The following is a 23,532-nucleotide window of genomic DNA, read 5'->3' as shown; positions in this document are numbered from 1 at the left end:
TTGTCTGTATTTATGTCAAAATCAAAGTTTTGTATACCGCTAACCGCGTTAACGAAACAATCAAATTTCAAATATTATTTCCTGTATTTATGACTTTTCTGATATTGTAGAAGTTGATAAATTTCACATATTATAATTTAAATTGGTGAAATTATAATAATGCAAAAGACCAAGACAAAAAGAGGTGAAGAACCAATGGAAGTTGACGATAATCAGTCACCAACAAGCGATCAAAATGTTAATGATGATGGAGAAATAGATCATATATCCGATGACGAGGAAGGTGGTATCCGGATAGGTGATATTTATATACCACCAGCGGCTAAGCCGGCTCTAACATTTGATTCAACAGGCCCAAGGCTGATTATAACGCATATAGTAAATGAAAATTTTAAAAGTTACGCTGGTGTGCAATCATTAGGCCCTTTTCATAAGGTATTTTTTTTTATATACCGGTTGTTCTCAAGATTAAACGGGAATCTAATTTGAATCTATATTTCAGAGTTTTACAGCCATCATAGGCCCAAATGGCAGTGGGAAGAGCAATGTCATTGATTCCATGCTATTTGTTTTCGGCTATCGAGCTACCAAAATCCGTTCAAAGAAGATTTCAGTTCTAATTCACTCTTCTAGTAAATTTCCAAATATAACAAGTGCTAGTGTTGCTGTACATTTCTGTCAGATAATCGATGGGGTATGTATTTATTCAATGCATACAATATGAGCAATTTCTAGATATATGCCATATTTATATATATCCTTTTTTAAATTTCTTTAATTACTCATTAACATACACTCTAAAACATACAAAGAGAAATTTAGAACAAACTTAATAAAATTTAACTAAGAATTGTTATTGATCAATTTAAATGTTTGTTAATAGGAAGGTGAAGATTTCACAGTGGTACCTAATAGTGAGATAGTTGTATCAAGAACGGCGGCCAAAGATAATTCATCATATTACACTCTTAATGGAAAGCGAGTCCAGTTCAAAGAGGTTGCTAAAATGTTAAGGTCCCACGGAATAGATTTAGACCACAACAGGTTCCTTATTTTACAGGTATGATATGTGGCATGTTCATTATATTCTTAAAAAATATTATTTTACTGTTAGAATATATATTTATTATACATACATGAAATTTAGATTTCTGTTTTGTATATATATATATATATATATATTGTTACAAGTGTTGCCATCTGTGCCGTACTAATTATAGTATACTTTAATCCTTAAAATTATTTTTGATTGATAATAATTAATTATATTACTGAGCCATTGTAATTTTGCAATGGCAACAATTAAATATCAACTCTTATTTGAAAACTATAACTGGCTTCAGCCACAGTGTAGGACATTACTGGAAGTAACACTGAACATTGAAAAACAAATCTAAATCAGTGCTTTGAACGTCATAAATTCGAGTGTTCGAATAAATTCTTCATTAAAGTATAGTCAAAACTTTTTACATAATAATTTTTATTTAGGGTGAAGTGGAACAAATTGCTATGATGAAGCCAAAGGGTTTGACAGAACATGAATCTGGCATGCTCGAGTACTTGGAAGATATAATTGGTACCTCAAGATATAAGGTAAATTAACATATTCATTTATGACAGTGATTGTTTGAAAATATATATTATTATTTAAATATGTACAGTTTATTAGCGAGAACGTCAATTAAAAATTATTTTTATAGCAAATTTTTATTATTCAGGAACCGATAGAAAAACTATCAGATAAAGTTGAAGAATACACCGAAATGCGTAAAGAGAAATTAAATAGAGTGAGATTGGTTGAACAAGAAAAAAATAAATTGGAACAACCTATGAGAGAGGCCGTTGAACTGATGAATCTAACGAACGCCGCCTTGAGGACGAGGAATACATTATTACAGAAATATATGTAAGATATTATGATATGTTACTATAATCATAGTCATGGTGGCCTGTAGGTTAAAGGCCCGCCTCTCATACGTGAGGGCGCGAGTTCGAAACCTGGCAAGTACCAATACTAGTAAATACAATTTTATTAACCTGTTCAGTCAATATTATTATGTTGGCCTAATTTAGTGTAAAATACCTACCGTTTTATAAGTAAATTATATATTACAATGGTTTTTTTAATATATATTTTACAACTTCTAAGAAATTTTCCGTAATGTTTTGTCATGTCATTTATAAAAAAAATTTGTCCGTTACAGCCACGAAACTAATAAAATAATTGAAAACAAAACAAAAGAATTGCAAGAACTTAAAGACGTCTTGGCGAAGATCGATGAGAAACTGGCGAGAATAAAAGATGAGCTACATGAAAAAACAACGGAATTGAAGAACGGCACTCAGTAAGATGATAATATTTGCTTGATATGATATATTTTTACTTTAAACTTATAATTTCACACACACACACAATTTGTTAAATTGTATTGTAATCAAATCATTATTTAAATCTATATATAATGAGATCAAAAACTCTCGCGAGTATTCATTCAAATGAACCTATGATTTTCCGGTTACTATGCATTGTTTTATTATTTTAAAAACTTCACACACACGACGTTTCAGTTACTTTGCAGCAACCGTGATCAAAGTCTTAAAATCTATATATAATAATGTTGCTGATCAAAAAAATACTATCTAATATTTAATACGTTGATAAATAATTCACAGAAAATATGACCAACTCCAAAAACAAAAGGACGATATATCAGAGAAGTTGACGCAATGTAAGAAAAAAACTGTCACCGTACAGGCCGACACGACGCAGGCGAACAAGAAGCGGAAAAATCTGGAACAGTTGATAGAACAGGAGAAGGGGAAATTAATTGACTTGGAACTCGTATGTATATATTTAACTGAGTTTGTATATGTAGGTTCTGTATTCAATTAATGTGTGTTTATTTGTATGTCAACAGTAATCTCTGGAACATTAAGTTATATGTTTTTTTTATAACATTAAATTACCAAAAAGGTTGTATTATTAATGAAACTCTTTGTTTATATAGTTTATATGAAAAAAGTTATTAAATGTATTTTCATATAATTTTATTGTATCCGATTATAAATGTAGTATCATAATTTAAACTTTAGATTCCAGAAAAAAATAAACACGAGATAGAGGAATGTGAGAAGTTATTGGACAAGCACAAAGAGAGTAAAGTTAATGCCGAGCAAGAGCTACAAACTGTTATGGCTGGGGTCAGGTGAGTATATATACATATATATGTATATACATACACGTTGACTATTTTATAAGTGTAACATAATATTATATGTATATATTAACAAATTCATTTTATTGTTCTACAGTCCTTAATAGGGTTTCAAGTCTTGTTATATGTATGTAAATCTTATTCTAATCTAACTTATTAATTCATTAAAACAAGACTATTAGGTTGCTTACTTTTTATATAGTAATATTGGTAAGAGGTCTGCACAGAGATTTGGTTTAGGTTAGCAGAAAATGTCTGAAAAAAAAAATGTTGTGCACGCCACTGTAAATTTTCAACTGTAATCTCATACTAAGATCAAATTATACTTTAATTTTTAAGACATATTAATACGTATTGATTTTAATTCCCAGTAAAAAATTTATGAATTTATTATTATTATTATTATTGGTTTTAGATCAAAAACACAAGGTCTTCAAGAACAAAAAGACAAATTACAAGCAAAGCTAATAGACCTAAAGAAAATAGTTGACGAAGCCAATAAGAACTCGAAGTTAGCCGAGTCCGAACTCAAAATATATTTAAGTACAGAGCAGAAAGAAATCGAAAAATTTAACAGAATGAAGGAAGTGTATGAGAAAGCCAAAAGCGATTTGGAAGAGAAAAAATCGTAAGACAACTTATATTTATAATTTAAAGTCGCCGTTAAATAAATTAATTTTATACACAACCAGTGAGTAAATTTGTTTTTTAGTGAGAATGTCGTTGTAGGAAGCAACACTATAAATAAATGATTTTTTGAATGTTAAAATTAATTAGTAAATCACGAAATTGTTATTATAATATGTTGGATCGTTTTTGACTTAATTCACATTATCAACCTAAAAATCGTAACACCATACTATTAAAGCAATATCAAGACTAGTTTTAACTCGCAACTTCGTCCAAGTTTACTTCAAAGTATCGCTCAGAGATGACTGTATTAAGTTTGTTAAAACTATATATATTCTGACCAATTTGTAGTAAAATCTGTCTTCGTATACAACTGTCATTACAAGGAATTCAGGTAGAAATAGTCTATGCTATATTTAAATACCTAGGCCATATAAATGTAAAATTTCATGAAAATATTTTCATTAGTTTTGATGCGAAAGAGTTACAAATATAAATACCTTATCTATACACACACACACAAATATATATATATTTTAATGATATTTCAGTCTACGTGAAGATCTTTCCTCTACTATACCAATGCAAGAACAACAAGTAAAAGAAATACAGACAAAACTACAGAAAATCAAGAAAGAAGAGATGTCTGCATCAAACGAAGCGAGGAGTCTGAGGTGAATTATCAATAGTTTTTCGTTCCAATAATAATTACTTGATATTTTAGAATTTAGATAGTAATTAATAACAAAATTATTAAATAAACTGATTTGACTATCTTTAAAAGTAAGTAATTTTGCTAGACAGAAAGTTATAAATTAAATTAATTATCTAACTTTGATGATTCGAGATATCTTTATTATGTGGTCTAAAAAATATCTTATCTTTTTTATCTTTTATCTTTCAGAGCACAATTAGAGGAATCCCGTCAAGCCATGAGCGCCAACAGATCTAGAGGGAGAGTTTTAGATTGTCTGATGAAGGAAAAGAGGGAAGGACGATTACCAGGAATATTTGGTAGACTGGTATGATTGAGGGAATTTTGGTGTATTTATTCCTGTGATACACAATTTAATGTATAAATGTATATTATAACCTCTTCCGTTACTGTTTTATATATATAACATATACCAAAACAACCAATTTAACAATTATCGTCAATTTTTCTGTCCGTTTGTTTCGCTTCTTTCCGAAAGCGGCTGGGCCTATTCCGACGGGACTTTCGCTGATAGACAGCTCATATCATAAGATTTAACACACTTGATACTTTACTAAGTAACTTTTTCACTGGTGTTAATAATAATAATCATAATAGCGAGCGGAGTCCCTCCGCGGCGATGAAGTGGGACTTTGTAATGTTAGAATGAAAACAGGCAATGGTAGAAATTGGTTTTTAAGGTACTTTTAGTGTTTCTTTAAAACAAACTTTACCTGCAAGAAAATGCACTGCCCGCATGCTTTCGAGCGCTACGCATTTTCTCGTTCTGTCCCTTTCTATCCCCCCACCTCGGGAGCGTTAAACGTTCAACGCCACCTTGTTAAATGTCGCATAAGAAATTTCACTTAAAAAAATAATCCATTATTATCAGGGCGATCTCGGCGGAATCGATGCTAAATACGACGTGGCCATATCGACGTGTTGCGGGGCCTTGGACAACATAGTTGTTGATAGCGTCGAAACGGCCCAACGGTGTGTCGAATATCTAAAGCACAACGACGTGGGCCGAGCGACGTTCATAGCGCTCGACAAGCAGCAACACCTCATCAAGTATTGCGAGAGCAGGACGACTTAGTAAGCATATATATATTAATAAGTGGAGCTGTAATAATTATAAGAATTTATTCAGAACGGATATGGTCCTACCGATATATCATTGCTTACATATGCCTATAACTATTCTCTGATGTTTATATATGTATAAAAATTGCTAGAAACCGAATGGATATATTTTTTTTAATTTCATAGAAGTCGTAAACGTCCAAATTAATTTGAATTAAGAAAATTGAGATACAAGAATGATTTCAAAATCATATAGTCACTTAATATAGAATTATACATATGTATATCATAAGGTAATTTCCGATATATTAATTTCAGTCCGGAGAACGTGCCGCGGCTGTTTGACTTAGTTCGCGTGAAAGATTCCCGCGTGTTACCGGCGTTTTATTACGCTTTACGCGACACTTTGGTAGCCTCGAGTCTGGAACAAGCGACGAAGATCGCTTACGGGAACATTCGATACAGAGTCGTCACACTCCAAGGAGACGTAATAGAGATAGCAGGTTAGTGTAATGATTCCCAGTTGATCGATCCAAAGTGATATAAAACTAATATTTTTTCGGATTTACTACGCATTTATAATTATTCTCATTCTCCGACGACATCCTCACCTCGTCTGCCCGTGATCACGATCCCTGCAAAGTGAACGAAACGTCGGGAGTATGCGGTTAAAAATCATCCTCAAAAATATTCGTATCATCCCAATGAATACTCGCGAAAGTCAGATCTCATTACGATTCAAAATGCTTTATAATATACTTACTACAAATTTCTATAGATAAACGAAATACGGAGCGTTTTCAGTTCTTCATTCATAACTCATATAATTTTTAAACACTAGTTTTTACGCGCCAACTTGTGTTATGTGTACAAAATCCATAATTACGTATTATATAAAGAGAAATATTCAATTATTAATAATCTCTCTGAATAAACTTTATCACAAATTATTGTAATAAGAAAACACGTGATTTTGATGTTTATTATTCGTATTTTTTTTGTATTGTGTTGCTTAATCAATAGTTATATTTTTTATTAAAATTCAAAGTTGCTGAATAATGAAAGATATCAAAATATATATAGCTTTGTTTACTATGTATAATATTTTTATGTAATAGCGTCGAATTTGAATTTTACCTCTCCCCCCCCCCCTTCCATAATTCAGTGGACGATTTTGTATTTGTTGACAAAATTTATCTTGTCTCGTTGGACTCACATGTCTATGTATTTAGGCACAATGTCCGGTGGTGGTAGAACAACAATGCGCGGTCGCATGTCGAGTTCAGTGGTACAGAGTACAGATGAAAATCCGGAATTAGTTAAACAAAAGGAACAGAAGTTGGCTTCTTTGGAGCAAAGGTAATATATTCATGTAATCTTATAGTCGTTTAAACTAATACTTAGAAATCTCGTAGAATAAAAACTCATTAATCAATGATGATATTGTTGATATTTTTTATCTATATTTCATTAAAAATCATTGACATATTATGTTACAAAAAATATATATTAAAACTATATTCTTCATAACAGTCTATCAGAATTAAGAAACGAGCAGTCGAATCTAGAAGAAGCGTTTGTGAATGTGCAAAGAAATGCCAGGGAGGGAAAAACGACACTTCACAAGCTCGATATAGAAATTAAAAGTTTGGTCGAACAAGTTCCTGCTTTGAAGGTATTAAATACTATGGAATAATATTTTCTAAGTTATATCTAAAGTCAAAAAATGATATATTTTTTGACTTTAGATATAACTTAATGACCATTTTTTGTGGTTTTAATCAGTTTAAAAACATGTAAGTTTTAAATTACATGCGTACAATATTTTTATTGTGCAATAAAATTGAATACGCTCTTTGAATCCAAACTTTCAATAATGTTTAGCAATAAGATCGACTAGCCATTCCCGTGACTGAACCGCTCACGACCGCTCGAAACAGTGAACTGAAAAAATATTGCGCAATACTAACTCTAAACAGTACAAAACATATTGCGCAATACTAACTCTAAACAGTACAAAACATATTGCGCAATACTAACTCTAAACAGTACAAAACATATTGCGCAATACTAACTCTAAACAGTACAAAACATATTGCGCAATACTAACTCTAAACAGTACAAAACATATTGCGCAATACTAACTCTAAACAGTACAAAACATATTGCGCAATACTAACTCTAAACAGTACAAAACATATTGCGCAATAAAATTTAAGCTCGCTCAAACTTCTGTTCAATGATTGCGCATTTGTTAAATATTGTCTACTGCTAATAATTTTGTACAATCAACTAAATTGTGCAATATTATTGTGTGGTAGGCCCGCGTCAAACCTCCTTTTGTTATCATTTGTTGGATACGGTTAGTTCTATATATACTAAATACAGTAGCGTATGTAAAGATTAACGTTTATTTAAATTGTTCTCAATACATTTCCATATAAACAGAGTCAAATAAAACAACAAGAAGCGAAAGTAACATCGAGTAAAGTCGACGCGAGACATAAAGCGAAATTGGAAGAAAATTTAAAGAGAGCGGAAGAGAAACTGGAAACAGCGAAATATAATGCGGGGGAGGTAATGTTGAAATGGGTTTCATTTGTATTGATATGGTTAAAGTTTTAGTTTAGGAGTGTGATGTATGTTTGTTCTACTTTTACCAAAAATCTACTGAACGGATTTTATTGCAACTTTCCAGTATTGTACCTTATATATCCTATAAAAACATACTTTATTAAAAAAACCATTGTGGTCGGTTAGAAACAACAAAGTTGTATTTATTATGACGTCACGTGACACAGGCTATATAGGACTACTGTCAGTTTTTTAAGAAATGTATGGTCAGTTGTTGGAACATACTGTACATATTCCTCTGCGTCAAGGTCGTTAGTAAGATCGGAGGAAGTCGCGATCAAAAACTATCTATGCTATTGATGTCATATTAGATGTTAAAAAGCTTTTTCATTTCTTTTTAATATATATATACACACATATATATATATATATATCATTTTTTTATTATCACAGCTAGAAAAAGAAGTGCACGGAGTAGACTCACAAATAGCGTTGGTAGCTGGTAACAAAGTAAGAGATCTGCAGAAAAATGTCGACGAACTGACGAATAAAATTAATAAAATATCAAGTGAAATGACTAAACTAAGAGTGGCCATTAGTACTAGTATACGGTATTTATTTTTTTGTATATATATATGTGTGTGTGTGTGCGTGTAAAATTACTATGGGACAGTATACTTTTCCTTATTTTATAGCAACGCAAAGAAATCCAAAGACAAACTGAATCAAATGGAAACCGATTTGAAGGAAACGGAAAAGAATTTGGAAAATCTTAACAATCAAAAGAAACAACTCACGCTTGACTCAGCTAAGCTACAGAAGGACTTTGACGAGGTACGAACAATGAATATAAGTAATATGCAAGGTTGCAGGTTAAGTCGACATTAATCCTTTAAGATATAGTAGGTTTGTCGATTGCCTCCTTCTTTGTGTTTTTTATCTCAATTTTGTTTTGTTTTTGCTATATAAATATATATATATATATAACGGAGGATCAGAAGATAGCTCATTATCAGACATAGTGAACGATGGAACAAGATTTAGTTGGTAACGCAGCGAGTTCATCCAATCCAAAAATGTCGGTGACATTCCCTTTTTTCTCTGTCAGTTGTCCAACGTCAAAACCGACACCGGGGTGACCTCACTCAAGCTAACTGCTTGACGTTGCCAGCTAATTCGTAATAATTTGTAAAATAAAATGGAAATAAAATCATAATTAATTCTGACGCTCCGACACGGCCATCGTGACATCTCACACGTCCTCGTGTGAAAATAGAAAAGGTTCTGCAGTAGATAAAAATTTCCACTCGGCCAACCTGGCACAAATAAAGAACTCGGAATAGTCTTAATTATTTTATGGCAAACAGAAAACAACTAATCCTCTTTTATAAAGCAAAATTATTACAACAACCAAAGTACAACCATAAATTAGCAATCAAATTTAACTTAAGTAAACTATGATTCAGAATACTAATAATCAAATAATGAACATCATTTTCGATTATAATATACGCGGGTACTAAATTCGGCGTCTGAACAAGCCATGGACAACCTCATATAAAGTTATTATACCTGGATAACTGAACGGAGTCCGAACAAGCCATGGACATCCTTACAGCATCCGACAACATCAGGATAATCAGGTCGGTGTCCGAACAAGCCATGGACAACCTCACATAAAGTTATTATACCTGGATAACTGAACGGAGTCCGAACAAGCCATGGACATCCTTACAGCATCCGACAACATCAGGATAATCAGGTCGGCGTCCGAACAAGCCATGGACAACCTCACATAAAGTTATTATACCTGGATAACTGAACGGAGTCCGAACAAGCCATGGACATCCTTACAGCATCCGACAACATCAGGATAATCAGGTCGGCGTCCGAACAAGCCATGGACAACCTCACATAAAGTTATTATACCTGGATAACTGAACGGAGTCCGAACAAGCCATGGACATCCTTACAGCATCCGACAACATCAGGATAATCAGGTCGGCGTCCGAACAAGCCATGGACAACCTCACATAAAGTTATTATACCTGGATAACTGAACGGAGTCCGAACAAGCCATGGACATCCTTACAGCATCCGACAACATTAGGATAATCAGGTCGGTGTCCGAACAAGCCATGGACAACCTTACATAAAGTTATTATACCAGGATAACTGAACGGCGTCCGAACAAGCCATGGACAACCTTACAGCATCCGACAACATCAGGATTATCAGGTCGGCGTCCGAACAAGCCATGGACAACCTCCTTTTAGCATCCGACAACACATGGATAACCGTGCTGGTGTCCGAACATGCCTTGGACAACCATCCCGGCATCCGACATTATAACATATCGCTAATTTTACAGTTTTAACAAGAACTAGTAGATAGCACAGCAAAGTCATCGTCAGAGTCATAGTCGTCATAGTCTGGTCCAGGCATCCTACGGAGTCTATCATCAAACCGTATCTTATCATACTGGGCATTTCTAGTTATGTTCTCTATTGCCTGATCTCGTACAACAATCAGATCGACTTCGGGCTCTACATCACTAGCTAACAAAATATCTACTGGCCTAACAACCTTGACAATAAGCAATTCCAGAGGACTTAACCCCGTGACTCTGTGTTGTGAACAGTTTAGTGCTAGTTGTACATCTGGCAAAGCTTCCTGCCACGACCGTTTACCAGTCTCGGCGGCAGTAAGCATCCTCTTAAGAGTGCTCATTGTACGTTCGATCTGCCCGTTTGCCCGAGAACTACCAGCGGCAATAAGGTGTAGTTTAATGTTAGCAGAATCGCAGTACTCTTTAAAATCTTTGCTGGCAAAGCATCTGCCCTGGTCTGCAACGATTCGTGTAGGCGCACCAAACAAAGAGATTCTAGTTTTAACTGCTTTTATACTACTAGTCGCATCGATGTGTAAGGTATGGTGGAGCAAAACAAACTTAGTGAAAGCAACGATAACTACAAAAACCTACTCCTTACTATCACTTTTTTCGATAAGCTTCCCAGTGGCATCTATGTGTAAAGTATGCCAAGGGATCGCTATCTTTGGGATGGAGTGAAGCTTGGCCTGTGTTTTGCCAGATTGCGACTTTGAAATTCTGTATGTGATGCAATTGTCACAGAACTTTGTCACGTACTTGGTCATCTTATAGAACCAGTAAAGTTCGTACACTTTCTCTAAGGTCTTCTCCCATCCCAAATGCACCAATCCCTCATGCACACCATTAATGACTGACCACCTCATAGGTAAGAAACGGGACTTACCCCGACGCTGTATTTTGCGATACAAGACACCCGATCTGAACTCGTGAGTCTTTGCAATATCGTCAGGCAAACTTCTTAGCTTTAAGGTCATTCACCAACTTACTAATTTCTTCGCCACGCTGTTGTTCTGCTAACAGCCAATTACTAGTGAACTCAGTAATAGTAATTTGTTCTGACTGTACCTGTGAATGGTGCGTGTGAGCTTCTTTGACTGGAAGAGGGTTTCGTGAAAAGAAGTCCGCATGTGCCATACGCTTACCATCAATGTGAATTACATCAAAGTCAAAGTCCTGGAGAAATGTCCACTATCTCTGAACTCGAAGCGTCAAATCCAGCCTTTTGCAAGTTCACTGAAGGGAGTTGTAGTCGCTTAGTACGATAAACTTGCGACCATGTAGATAGTAGCGCAAATGCTTAACCGCGTTTACAACCGGTAGAGTCTCCAACTCGTATGAATGCTATTTCGACTCTGCGGCTGTAGTACGCTTACTAAAATAAGCAACTGCATGCAGCTTACCTGCTTTTTCTGCATAAGCACCGAAACGTATCCAACCGCACTTGCATCAGTATGCAACTCGATCTGTAGATCTGGATCGTAGATCATAAAAACCGGCTCCCGTGGTAGCTTGGAAATAATTTATTACCTTACCACCTCATACTCAGACTTCCAATCTAGTTTACTATTAGAGCTCGAAGTCAACGCGTATAACGGTGCCATTGTCTGTGAGAATCCCGCAACAAGGTGCCTAAAATAGGAGACCAAGGATACTGGTGAAAGGTGAAAAACTAGGACGAATAATATTTGGTTAACTTTTTCCCTAACAATTAATTAATTAAAACAAATTAATTGGTTAATGTTTTCCCTAACAATTTTTCGCTCCTGAGGACTTAAACGATAAGGGCGACAACTTACTGTTTTGTGGGGGTCAATGAGCCTGATGGTCATAGGGTCGGTGTTGGCGTGAGTCATAGGTACACCAGTAATAAACGACTTTTCGAAAGACTTCAAGATGTCAATTAATTTTGCTCTATGTTCTAAAGGTACATCATTATTAAATTAAAGTTGTTCATTCTCGCTAACACTACACGATTCGATAATACAAGTTTTCTCTACACTCAACAGTTATGAGTCATGTGGACAGTTAGGCTTTGAGATAATTTTTCAAGTCCTACCATTATGTCATATTGAAGGCAATAGTCGGGTAAAACATGAAATAGGATTTCTAAAGTAATGTCGTCAATCTTAATAATAGTCAAAATCTGTAACATTGATTTAACAGATGTTTGCCCTATGCCTGTCATATTAATAATACTATTCAATCTTCTACCACTAAATTTGCTAGACACAGATTCTTTAATTAAAGAGATTATGGTACATATATCCAGTAGGCGCATCTATATTGCTCAGGTCCACCCGCTTCTCTATAGTTGAAGCTAAGCTGCTACCGTTGCCTCCGCCCTTGCTCCTCCACTTCGGGCAGCTGAATGAGTAGTGGCCTTGCCCTTGACAGGAGTAACAAGTGATGGAGAGGTATTCTGCAGCAGGCTTCTTATAGTTGTTGAAGCGAGTTTGGTTATTGTCTCCATTTGGCTTCAAATTCCTCCTCGAGAAGGACTGAGTAGACTTATGGCCCAGTTTCCCACAGTGAAAGCACTTGATGCTTGCATGGCTTGTAGCTGGGCGAATCCTCTTAAAATCTGGCACGTCACTGTTAGGTGGAGCTCTTCTCTTTAAAACGACTCCGCTGTAAGCTCTTGTTGCAGTCATTTTTGCAGTTGCAGGATAATCGTTGAATACGAGGCGCGAACTGCGAAATATGTGCCAGAACTGTGGCTACCGCGATCTGTTCTATCGTCAAGTTTTTCCACCTTGATATAATAAAGGTCATCAAAGAAGCACCATATGCAGCAAGACATTCATTTTCTTTGTTTTGCTTCCAGCCATATTAATAAGGTAAGATGCCACAGTCTCAGGACTTGCGTACCTTGCATTGAAAAGCTTCTTGAAATTTTCTCAGTCATCCCTGGAAATGATACAGTCGACAGTCATGTGGATTCGTCTCCTTTCATTGCACGACTCAACGCAATAATTAACGGGGCGCCATGTTGGCATCCGTCAGTAATGCACGTGTCCGCTGTTGCAATCTAAGCACGTCCGTCCACATTGTGTCGGTCCGGATCAAAATCAGGAAGACGAAGTTCGTTCGGAGATCGCGAATGCTTCACGGCCTCTAGCATGGCCAGAAAGTTTCTATTTTGCTGCTCCAGTAACAACAATAACTTTTCGCTTTCGGATGTATTTCCAGCACGTGGGGCGTTCCGGTTACATACCACTTCTGATAACGGAGGATCAGAAGATAGCTCATTATCAGACATAGTGAACGATGGAACAAGATTTAGTTGGTAACGCAGCGAGTTCATCCACTCCAAAAATGTCGGTGACATTCCCTTTTTTCTCTGTCAGTTGTCCAACGTCAAAACCGACACCGGGGTGACCTCACTCAAGCTAACTGCTTGACGTTGCCAGCTAATTCGTAATAATTTGTAAAATAAAATGGAAATAAAATCATAATTAATTCTGACGCTCCGACATATATATATATTTGTATAACAGATAGATTATTTTATTGTTTTAAACCATAAAATGCAAGTAACTATACCAACTGATTTGTAGTAGACGGTCAATTGTTAAAAGCATATATGTAGATATATATTGTGTCTACAAGATATATAGTTTGTCTGTATGTCTGTTTGTTCCACTCAAGCTCTGAAATATCTGAACTGATTTTGACGTAACTCTCACTATTCGATACCGATGTAGTTAGGCATAACTTAGGCACCTTTTATTTTAGAAAGTTTATTTCTATTTAAATAATAATAAAAAAATACTATTCAAAGAAGTTCAAAGAAACCTGTTTGGAAATTAATTATTGATTATTTTATTTACAATAAAAGAACTTAATGAGTTGTAAGACTTTCGCGAGTTTTATTCATTTAAATGAAACTAATATTTTCGGGTATACTACGCGTGTCGTGTCATTGACATCTTGTCTGCCCGTGATTACGGTTGGTGAAAAGTAACCTAAACGTCAGGAGTATGTAGTTTTAACCAAAAATAAAGCACGCGTAGTTTATCCGAATAATATTAGTTTGATTTAAATATAAGAACGTGTTTTTGTAAGTAAAGTTGAGACAAAAGTGAGTTATTAAATTATAATATTACTAAAAATGATTTATAATCTCTATCTGAATAAGTAAACTGGGATTGGTGCATTTATATAAAATACATATTTTTATTTAACAGCTGGAAGAACAAATAACAGAAGGTACCAGCGAATTTTCTGGCCTTAGACAAGAAATATCAAAACTTCAATCCAAAGAAAATAAAATGAAAAGTGAAAGATTGGAAGCAAATAATGCGGTCAACAAAATGGAAAAATCCGTACAAGATTGTACTACAAAGATACCGTTGTGGGAGAAAGAGGTTTGTTTGTTTGGGAAGGATAATAATATAGCAGTAAAGTAACTGATTATCTCTGTAATGGAAAATCTATTGATTGAATTTTGATGAACCTGAATGAAAAACAATGAACAAATTATAACAGTTGTATTTTGTGTGCGTTTAGGTAACATATACAAATGACTCTACCATTTAGTTGGCTTATATTCCTTCTATGGACATTTCTATCGCTGGAAAAAATTCTTAACTGTAGACGGACAAAGTCGTGGTAATATATATATATATTTAATATTTTATATTTTCCAGCTAACGTCACTAAAGCTAGAAGATCCGGGAATAGAAATACCGGGTATAGAACGCCCTCAGCCCTTACAAAAGCACACTCCAAATGAGTTGGATGAAACGTCGGTGGATGAATTAAGAAATAGACTAACTGCCCAGAAAGCTAGGATAGGGGACAATAAACCTAATTTGCAAGCCATACAGGTATATATATATTGTTTAAAGAACTTTTTTTTGTATGCTAATGAAAATAATCAGCATACATATTTTATTGGAATAAAGTATAAGAGAATACATATAAAATATGTGAGTAATATATTACAGGATTACCGTACTAAAGAGGAACTCTATTTGAAACGAGCCTCCGAACTAGAAGACATAACAAACAAAAGAAATGAAATGAGAGCATTATATGATCAACTGAAAAAGAAACGGACCACTGATTTCTTATGTGGTATGAATTATATATATATATATATATACATACAATTTATTATATAAGAATATTATATTAATCAAAGTTAAAGTTACTTAAACAATAAATTTCTATGTATAAAAATAAGTTGAGAGAGTATTTCCACTACAAACTTATTTCTCCACAACTCGTAACAGAATCACAAGTCCCGCACTTACATCCTATTTATAATATTCAAGTTGACACATTTAGGTGACGGTAAGTTACAAAATCACACAGAGGGCGCTAGTTCACTATTATGAGAATTCCCAATTAATATCAGAATATAAATAATAGTTTAGAATTATAAAATACGGCATAATTTTTTTTTTATAAATAATAATTATTAAGAATACATATAATCTTAATATGTTAACGGTGTTGGTTTCATTTTTAAGGGTTCAGCACGATAACAACGAAATTAAAAGAAATGTATCAGATGATAACGCTGGGGGGAGACGCGGAGTTGGAGCTTGTCGACTCTTTGGATCCCTTCACCGAAGGAATTATATTCAGGTACATTGTGTTATTTTTTGGCTATATTTATACATTTTGTTATTTATTAGTTTTTTTTACAAATTATGTTATTTATTTGTTCCATTCATAAATTGTGTTATTTATTAAGTTTTATTTATAAATTTTGTTATCTATTAGCAAAACGAATATATATTGTCTGCTTCACACCAGAGATTATCTCACTTAACATACTTTAAAAAATTTATAACTATACCATAAAGTTATATTTTATAATTCAGTATTAGATTTTATGCTCGGATTTCATCTTGGCAGTTTTATACCTACTAACACTATTTCTTACCTTAAAATGCAATTTGAAATCAAAATTTATATTCGTTGTATCATACAATATATATATATATATATATATATATATATCATTTTATATTTTTCAGCGTTCGACCCCCAAATAAATCGTGGAAGAACATATCAAACCTGTCCGGTGGTGAGAAAACATTGTCATCATTGGCACTAGTGTTTGCTTTACATTATTACAAACCCACACCTTTATATGTTATGGACGAAATAGACGCGGCGTTGGACTTTAAAAACGTCTCTATAGTCGCTAATTATATCAAAGTAAGTGTTGTTAATGTATCAATAAATTACTATATAAGAAATATATAAAAAAATAATACTAAATTTAACATTGTGTTAGAAGTAAATGTTGAAATTATAAAATCATTCACGTGTACTTGAAATTACTTGATGTTAGATGAGCAAGGAACTTCAATATATATCAGAGATACGGTTTTTATTAGGTATTTAATATATAATAAGCATGATAAAAGTAACTAGCTCTTAAATACAAACTAACGTTTCCAGGAAAGGACAAAGAACGCTCAGTTCATTATAATATCCCTTCGGTACAATATGTTTGAAGTCTCCAATCGCCTGGTGGGTATTTACAAGACAGAGGACTGTACTAAATCCGTGACCATAGAAAATAAACTACCCGAGCAAACTGTAAGAGACGTTATGGCTTGATTTTTTTGTTACTAATAAATAATTTTATATTAATGTGGTTTAATTCCTATATATTTATAATGATTTTGCCGAAATTCTAACTTGGATGTTATCAAATATATCATCTTCATACCAAGATTTTGTTTAATCGTAAAATTGTTAGGAATTTATTATTAGTTTCCAAATAATCATATGATTTATAATGTTTTATGTTTATAAAATTTGTTGTTTTTAAAAAAGTATATAAAAAAATATGAGCCTTAAGGTTATATGAAAATATATTCTTAATAGTCGAAAAGCAAGTCACACAGAACACGTGTCCGACTCAATATATAAATTAGTTCAGGTAAAAAATAAAAATATTTTTAACATTGTTAAATTTATTACATTAACCGCATATACATAAAAATATAAATAACTTACGGCAAATACAAAAATTATATTGTTTATATATGTCAAAAATAGCTTCGTAAAGCCGTTTTGAACATTTCCTAAGGCTTGTATTATATTGTATTGTATTGCTGTGAATGTTACTATTAATAATATCGAAGTAATCTAATGAACATTAGAAAAAACGTGAATATTTTTAAATAAAAAAAAAGTACATAATAATATTTGAAAAGCAAAATGTGTGAGAAAGAATTGTTGTGCTTTATTAATAAAAAAACATATTCTCTAATAAAAATGTGTCACTAATAATCAGCTAAAAATCTAGTTTATTGTTTCAATATCACAATTACCATAAGCGGGTTATTTGACGTTTTTTTTTTAAAGTTTATTTAAATTTATCATATAACATCAACAATGGCCGTTATATTATCTATCGACCTGGTTATTGTAGTTACTTATAAACTCTGTAACAATTTTCATTGTACATTTATTTAATTTTCCCTCATTGTTCATATAAAATTTGTTGCCAGAAACATTATTATTGCTAATATGAGTCTCATTGTGAAGGCATTTCTTACTAACAAGCTAGATGTGTATATATTAAGTGACATTTTAAACAGTTATTTTATTGAAGGCAGTCTTAAAGCATATAAAAATCTTATTAAAATAATATTGGAACATAAATTTTTTTTATTCGTTAATTTTCATGTTAAATTTGCTTTGAATATAGTCAAATTTCTTGTACGAGGACCATGACTTCCGGTTTCAAATAAACGTCCTTATTAGGACTGTTATTGATTTCGTCTATGACTGAACTGTGCCAGGCGAATGTGAGCATTGTTGTTGGTACAAGTCTTAGATCTATAAGAGTTTTATTCGCATCTTCTTCATATATTATCTTGTGGCCGGTTGGAGTGTTCAGTATAAACGGAAGGCCGTTGTGTTCCAAATTTTCTTGAACGAATTCATGTATTTCACTATAACGCTCGTACACCGAAAATGTGCCCTGAAATTTAAATCATTTTTAATATAATTAATGTATTAAGTAAAAAAAATTTTACCATAACACAACAGATGAATATTTTCTTAAGAAATTGAAAATAAGCTGTCCTCACAAATAATTTTAATTTTTTAAGATAAAGTATGTTTAGAATTTTAGTGACTGAAAATTTAAACAATTATATATAGATACCGTTCGGCTTGTAATGAGAGAGAAATAAGAAAATCATGACACATTGATTGCCTTTAACGAATTAACCGGAAACTTGAATCTTTTTTTTAAATAAAGTTTTTTACTCCCTATCGCATGTCGCATTACAGCCGGTGACAGTAAAGTAAGAAGGGAATAAATAAATATCGTATTAAGTCTTTAACGTGCATCTAAGATCTGAATGATTGCATTCACATTGTAATCCATACTAACACGCAGTTAGAAATTAAAAAGTAGTATCTGGCATATCTTGCTTACTAATAATTTACAATTTTTTTTTTTTACGTTACCTTAATTTAAAACGTAATTTTTAATGTTACAGTAATAAAAAAAACTCGATTTTAATCCCCTGAAATGAAATCTTTTTTGGGAAAATTCAATCAACTGATTGCTATCCATAAAAAAGTTTTTTTTAATTAATGTTTTTTATTATGTGTATTAAATATAATTGGCATATATATAATCAAAAGCCTCACTTGCAACAATATTCCGTCAGGGAAACGCACTCTTATAATCGCAAATTTATATTTTCTCATTTCACGTAATTCGTCCTTTTCCCTCATCGCTTTAGTTCGTAGCATTTGACTTCTTTCCATGGCTTCGGTTCTGAAATACGATAATTAGATACAAAAATAGTAAATAGTCATTTGACTTACTTATAAAGTACTCTAACGCTGTCTATGAAAATATTACGGAAACAAAGTATATAGAAATAATAAGTAGTAGAAAAAGTTCTAAAGATTCGAGAAAAAGACGGGACAATTCTATGCTGGGAATGATTTCATAAAAAATAATTAAATTCCATGCCTTTCTACTTAAAATAGAAACTAGTACATAATTATTTACCTCAATTGTTGTTCTCTCTTAATTTCTTCTGGACTAAGCGCGTAGAATGAACTCGGTAATTGTACTTTATTGGCTGCTTGAGAAGGTAACAATACTTGGAGATTCCTGTCAAGTTCCAATGGAATCGGTTCCGATGTACGTAGAGCATCTATCAACATCTGAAATATATATATATATATATATATATACACATATGAATTTTTTTAGCAATTAAATTTTTTTTCAATTCAACCAAATAATTGTATAATTTTGACACATTTATTGGCATCCAACAATTACAATGACAAGATCGAGGCTCTTAATCAAGTTATCAAAACCAAAAATGCTTTTCTTTATTTTTTAAAAGAACCCATACTCTTATACTGTTTGACCTAACGGTTGTTAATAACTTAGCAAAATATAGTCAGTGTTGTATTCAATACAACTATTCCATTCATAATATGTGTATTGTGCTAAATAGCAAGACTGAATGACAGAATCTGATATAAAAAAGTGACCTACCTACAGCATACTTGACATCATATTTAATAACACTGAGCAAGTTTTCAAATTAAAAAATACTGCATTGAAATCGGTGAACCCGTTTCAAAGTGGCATTCCACAGGCAGATATACACACATACACATACACATACACACACACACATCAACATCAATCTAAAAAAATCCGATGAAAAGAGTGGTGTCATAAGATTATGACACCCTCTTTTTTGTCGGTTTTTAAAAATAGTTTAACTTACAGTCAAGCTTTCAACTGAAGGAATATTTTCCTTTTTAAAAACTAAAAAATTTTCTTCATTGCCTTCATTATTCAAAAGTTTTTCTTGCATGAAACCCGCTGCCAATAATAATTCCATCGAGCCTTCAATGGGTTGGACTCTTTCGCAAAATGCTCTGGAAATTTATTCAAAATACTATATTATTTGTATGTCACTTCAAAAACAATTTGCTTATATTTAATTATTATTGATGTACAACAACTATAATGTACTTCAATGTGGCTATTTATGTTATATTTTTGTTACATTTGACTAGTAATTATGGTATGAAGATCTAGATAGTTTGCGAGAAAATATGGAAAAGATCATATAAATGTTATAATAATACCTGTTGCTCATTCGAATCTTCTGATACTTTTCATCATCGGGATGTGTCACAATATTTTCTAAATACTTGCATAGAGTTTCCACGCATATATCAACCTGAAAATATAATATTATATTAGTCTCACTGTATTTGCATTTAAAAGTAATTTTTTTCAATATACACATAATCACAGAAATATCAATTGAAATTATAAATAATTTTAAAACCATTGTATTGAAGTGTTTTTTTTTTTTTAAGGACACATTAAGTATAAATAATATAGGAATTAATCTAAACTTCTCATCTGTTATAATAATATTTTCGATTTGTTAACTTAATTTCAATATCTATAACAAAACATGATATAACTACCAATAATACCTAGTTTTCATAGCATAAAGCAATTATAGTTACAGTTTTGTCCTGTATATAGAAAGTGTATGTAGTTTTCTGTAGTATACACAAATTATAACTACAGTTTTTACAGTATAAAGCAATTATAACTACAGTTTTTTATAGAATAAAGCAATTATAGTTACAGTTCTCGCAAGTTACCTTCTCTCTATTGCTATTACAGGACTGTATTATAAGACATGCAGTAAGACCTCTTTCTTCTTCCAATTGTTCATACAAAAAAGTCTTAATATTTTTCTTCCATTCATCCCGAGACAGAATATCATTGCTTATTATAGGACATCTGAAATAATTCATTAATTACTTTAAAGATTAAAAATCACTTAATAATATTAATAAAACAATGAAAAATATTTATTTTCATCTAGTAATGATTTGCAATGAATTTGTAATATTTTGGTAGAAAATCTTTATGAATCAAAAGATGCCTATTTTCACCAATATCAATACAGAATTAGAAACAATGAGGATGTATAGCAGAGCTCTCATAATGTATATAATCTATGAATCTTCAGAGTTAAAAAGGGCTCTTGCGATTGGGATGTGAAAAATCTAGAGAGAATTTGGCCTCAAGAATTGGAGTTAACTGACAATTACTGAACATTTTTGGTCAGATTTTAATGAAATTTTCCTGTAATGTAGTTTAGGTGCCGAAATAACACATCAGAAATAATTTATATCCAAATTCTGTGTAGTTCCATGTGGGTCACAAAATAGTATTTTGTATGAAATCAAGACTGTATGTGGCTCTGCCAAGTGGTAACTGTACATATTATATATAAGTGCGCATTATTTATATTTTTTTTTACAAATGAAGGCGGCCAGTTCATATAGATGAAATCACAGATATAAAATATACTGACAACTAAAAATATAATTTTCTAGTTGTTGGTGCTAAGTTTGTATACATTTATGTATGTCAGTAATGTTTAGAAGTACAATGATGATGTTATTGTCTACTCACTTAAAGTATACACCAGACGCGGCCAAGTTTTTAGGAACGTCTACATTTCCTTCAGTAGTTTCTTTCACTTGAATTGGTTCTTTTGAAGAAGATGCTACTTCATTCTCCAATTCTTTCTTCACTTGAGCCTTGAAGATGTAAGAACACAATATTATTTATAAGAAGCTAACTATATTGTTACAAAAAACTTTTATACCTTTATAGCAGCCAAAGATGTGTTAAAGGAAGGGTTGTCTCTTTTTTGTTGTAATCTTGCCAATGCAGCATCGGCTGCTACTTTACTTTCCTCTGACAGCCCTGATCTTTTTACTGTAGGAACTTCTTTTTTATAAAAAGAAGACTGGCTTGATTGAGATGATTCAGTTAATTTATGCCCGGGTCCAGCTAACTTGAACTTAGCATCAATTTTTTTCTTTTGAAAAAACTTCTTTATTTTGTCAGCCATTGTTATATTCTAGGCGTGTGTTCTTTTGGCAATTTTAACTTTGATACACTTTCTTTCAGTTGTTCTATTGTAGCTGATGTGGCTGTATGTAAACATAAAAGATTAGGATATATTATGGCGCAATATATTGGAACACGAAGTAATACCGGATCAATACTATTAGAGATGACGTAAAGTTATGAATCTTAGAAAAGATCGTTGTAAAATTTTTGCACGTTAAATTTATGGACACTGCAATTTTTTGTTATAATTTGCTTTTGTTTTTATTAGGCAAATTGTACAGCACAAATATTAGAAACTCACCCGGCCTCATAAACCGTTCGGATATACGATTGCCGTACACCCTCCAAGAAATGAAAATCAATAGTAATGTAAACAAAAGAATTAAGGAAAACGTCTTCAACAATAAACACTGGAACTCGTTGAAGTAAAATATTTCAGCTATCTCTTCGTATAAAGATAGCTCGCCGATATTAACGATTGTTTTCGGCAAATTTTCTAAAGGTAGAGATGACACGCAAGAATGGAAGAAATCTCTAGCGAAGCCTAAAGTACCTTCAATCTGAAGGTACAGAGCTTCGTAAAGAGTGGAATTAAATATTGCGTTTTCGAACATGGACATAACATGTAATTATGAATATTCAAATGAAAATATTGGCTTCAATCATCGTAATCTCACGACCAATATGATTGATATTTGATTGTAGATGAAATGACACTGACAGTTGATAATCGTTTAACTTGAAATGTCATAGGGCACAGATAGACGTAAGAATTATTCTTCTTATAAAAATATATTCTATATTTAACGCCATCTCAGATTACTTTTTATGTTCACACATTCGTTTCAAGTTTCGTTTATAAAGAATAAACGACCTATTAGAATCAAACTTTTTTTATAAAACGTTAACATGTATTTCTTTATCTATAAAGAAAATTATTAAGTAATAAGCATTTGGAAAATAATTAAAAAGTATAATAAGACTATTCTTGCAGAAATGCCCAACATTGTATGAGAGGCACTCCAGA

General features: G+C 32.5%; 2 protein-coding genes across 2 annotated transcripts; one reads left to right on the top strand and one right to left on the bottom strand.

The window, feature by feature from the left end:
* Positions 1 to 32: 32 nt before the first annotated feature.
* On the top strand, positions 33 to 17,203 carry LOC116773558 (structural maintenance of chromosomes protein 4). Its single transcript, XM_061528817.1, has 24 exons — positions 33 to 435; positions 503 to 694; positions 884 to 1,060; positions 1,489 to 1,593; positions 1,719 to 1,906; positions 2,205 to 2,345; positions 2,674 to 2,842; positions 3,094 to 3,206; positions 3,631 to 3,843; positions 4,397 to 4,519; positions 4,750 to 4,867; positions 5,432 to 5,634; positions 5,941 to 6,125; positions 6,855 to 6,981; positions 7,156 to 7,297; positions 8,071 to 8,199; positions 8,650 to 8,807; positions 8,892 to 9,030; positions 14,776 to 14,955; positions 15,238 to 15,417; positions 15,538 to 15,667; positions 16,066 to 16,183; positions 16,579 to 16,762; positions 17,009 to 17,203. The coding sequence occupies exons 1-24, from the start codon at positions 160 to 162 to the stop codon at positions 17,168 to 17,170; spliced, it is 3,852 nt and encodes a 1,283-aa protein (XP_061384801.1). The 5' UTR covers positions 33 to 159; the 3' UTR covers positions 17,171 to 17,203.
* A 308-nt stretch (positions 17,204 to 17,511) lies between these two features.
* Positions 17,512 to 22,949, bottom strand: LOC116773531 (UBX domain-containing protein 6). The gene is made up of 9 exons (XM_032666006.2): positions 22,807 to 22,949; positions 22,255 to 22,585; positions 22,059 to 22,186; positions 21,236 to 21,377; positions 20,702 to 20,796; positions 20,335 to 20,488; positions 19,596 to 19,753; positions 19,226 to 19,355; positions 17,512 to 18,545 (listed from the first exon to the last, which is right to left on the bottom strand). Exons 2-9 carry the CDS (start codon positions 22,501 to 22,503, stop codon positions 18,270 to 18,272), a joined length of 1,332 nt encoding a protein of 443 aa, XP_032521897.2. The 5' UTR covers positions 22,504 to 22,585; positions 22,807 to 22,949; the 3' UTR covers positions 17,512 to 18,269.
* Between the last annotated feature and the right edge of the window lie 583 nt (positions 22,950 to 23,532).

The sequence above is a fragment of the Danaus plexippus genome, assembly GCF_018135715.1.
Source record: "Danaus plexippus chromosome 22 unlocalized genomic scaffold, MEX_DaPlex mxdp_33, whole genome shotgun sequence".
In the NCBI taxonomy this organism is placed as follows: Eukaryota; Metazoa; Arthropoda; class Insecta; order Lepidoptera; family Nymphalidae; genus Danaus; species Danaus plexippus.
The sequence above is the reverse complement of the archived record's forward strand: the minus strand, read 5'-3'. Positions and strand labels throughout refer to the sequence as shown.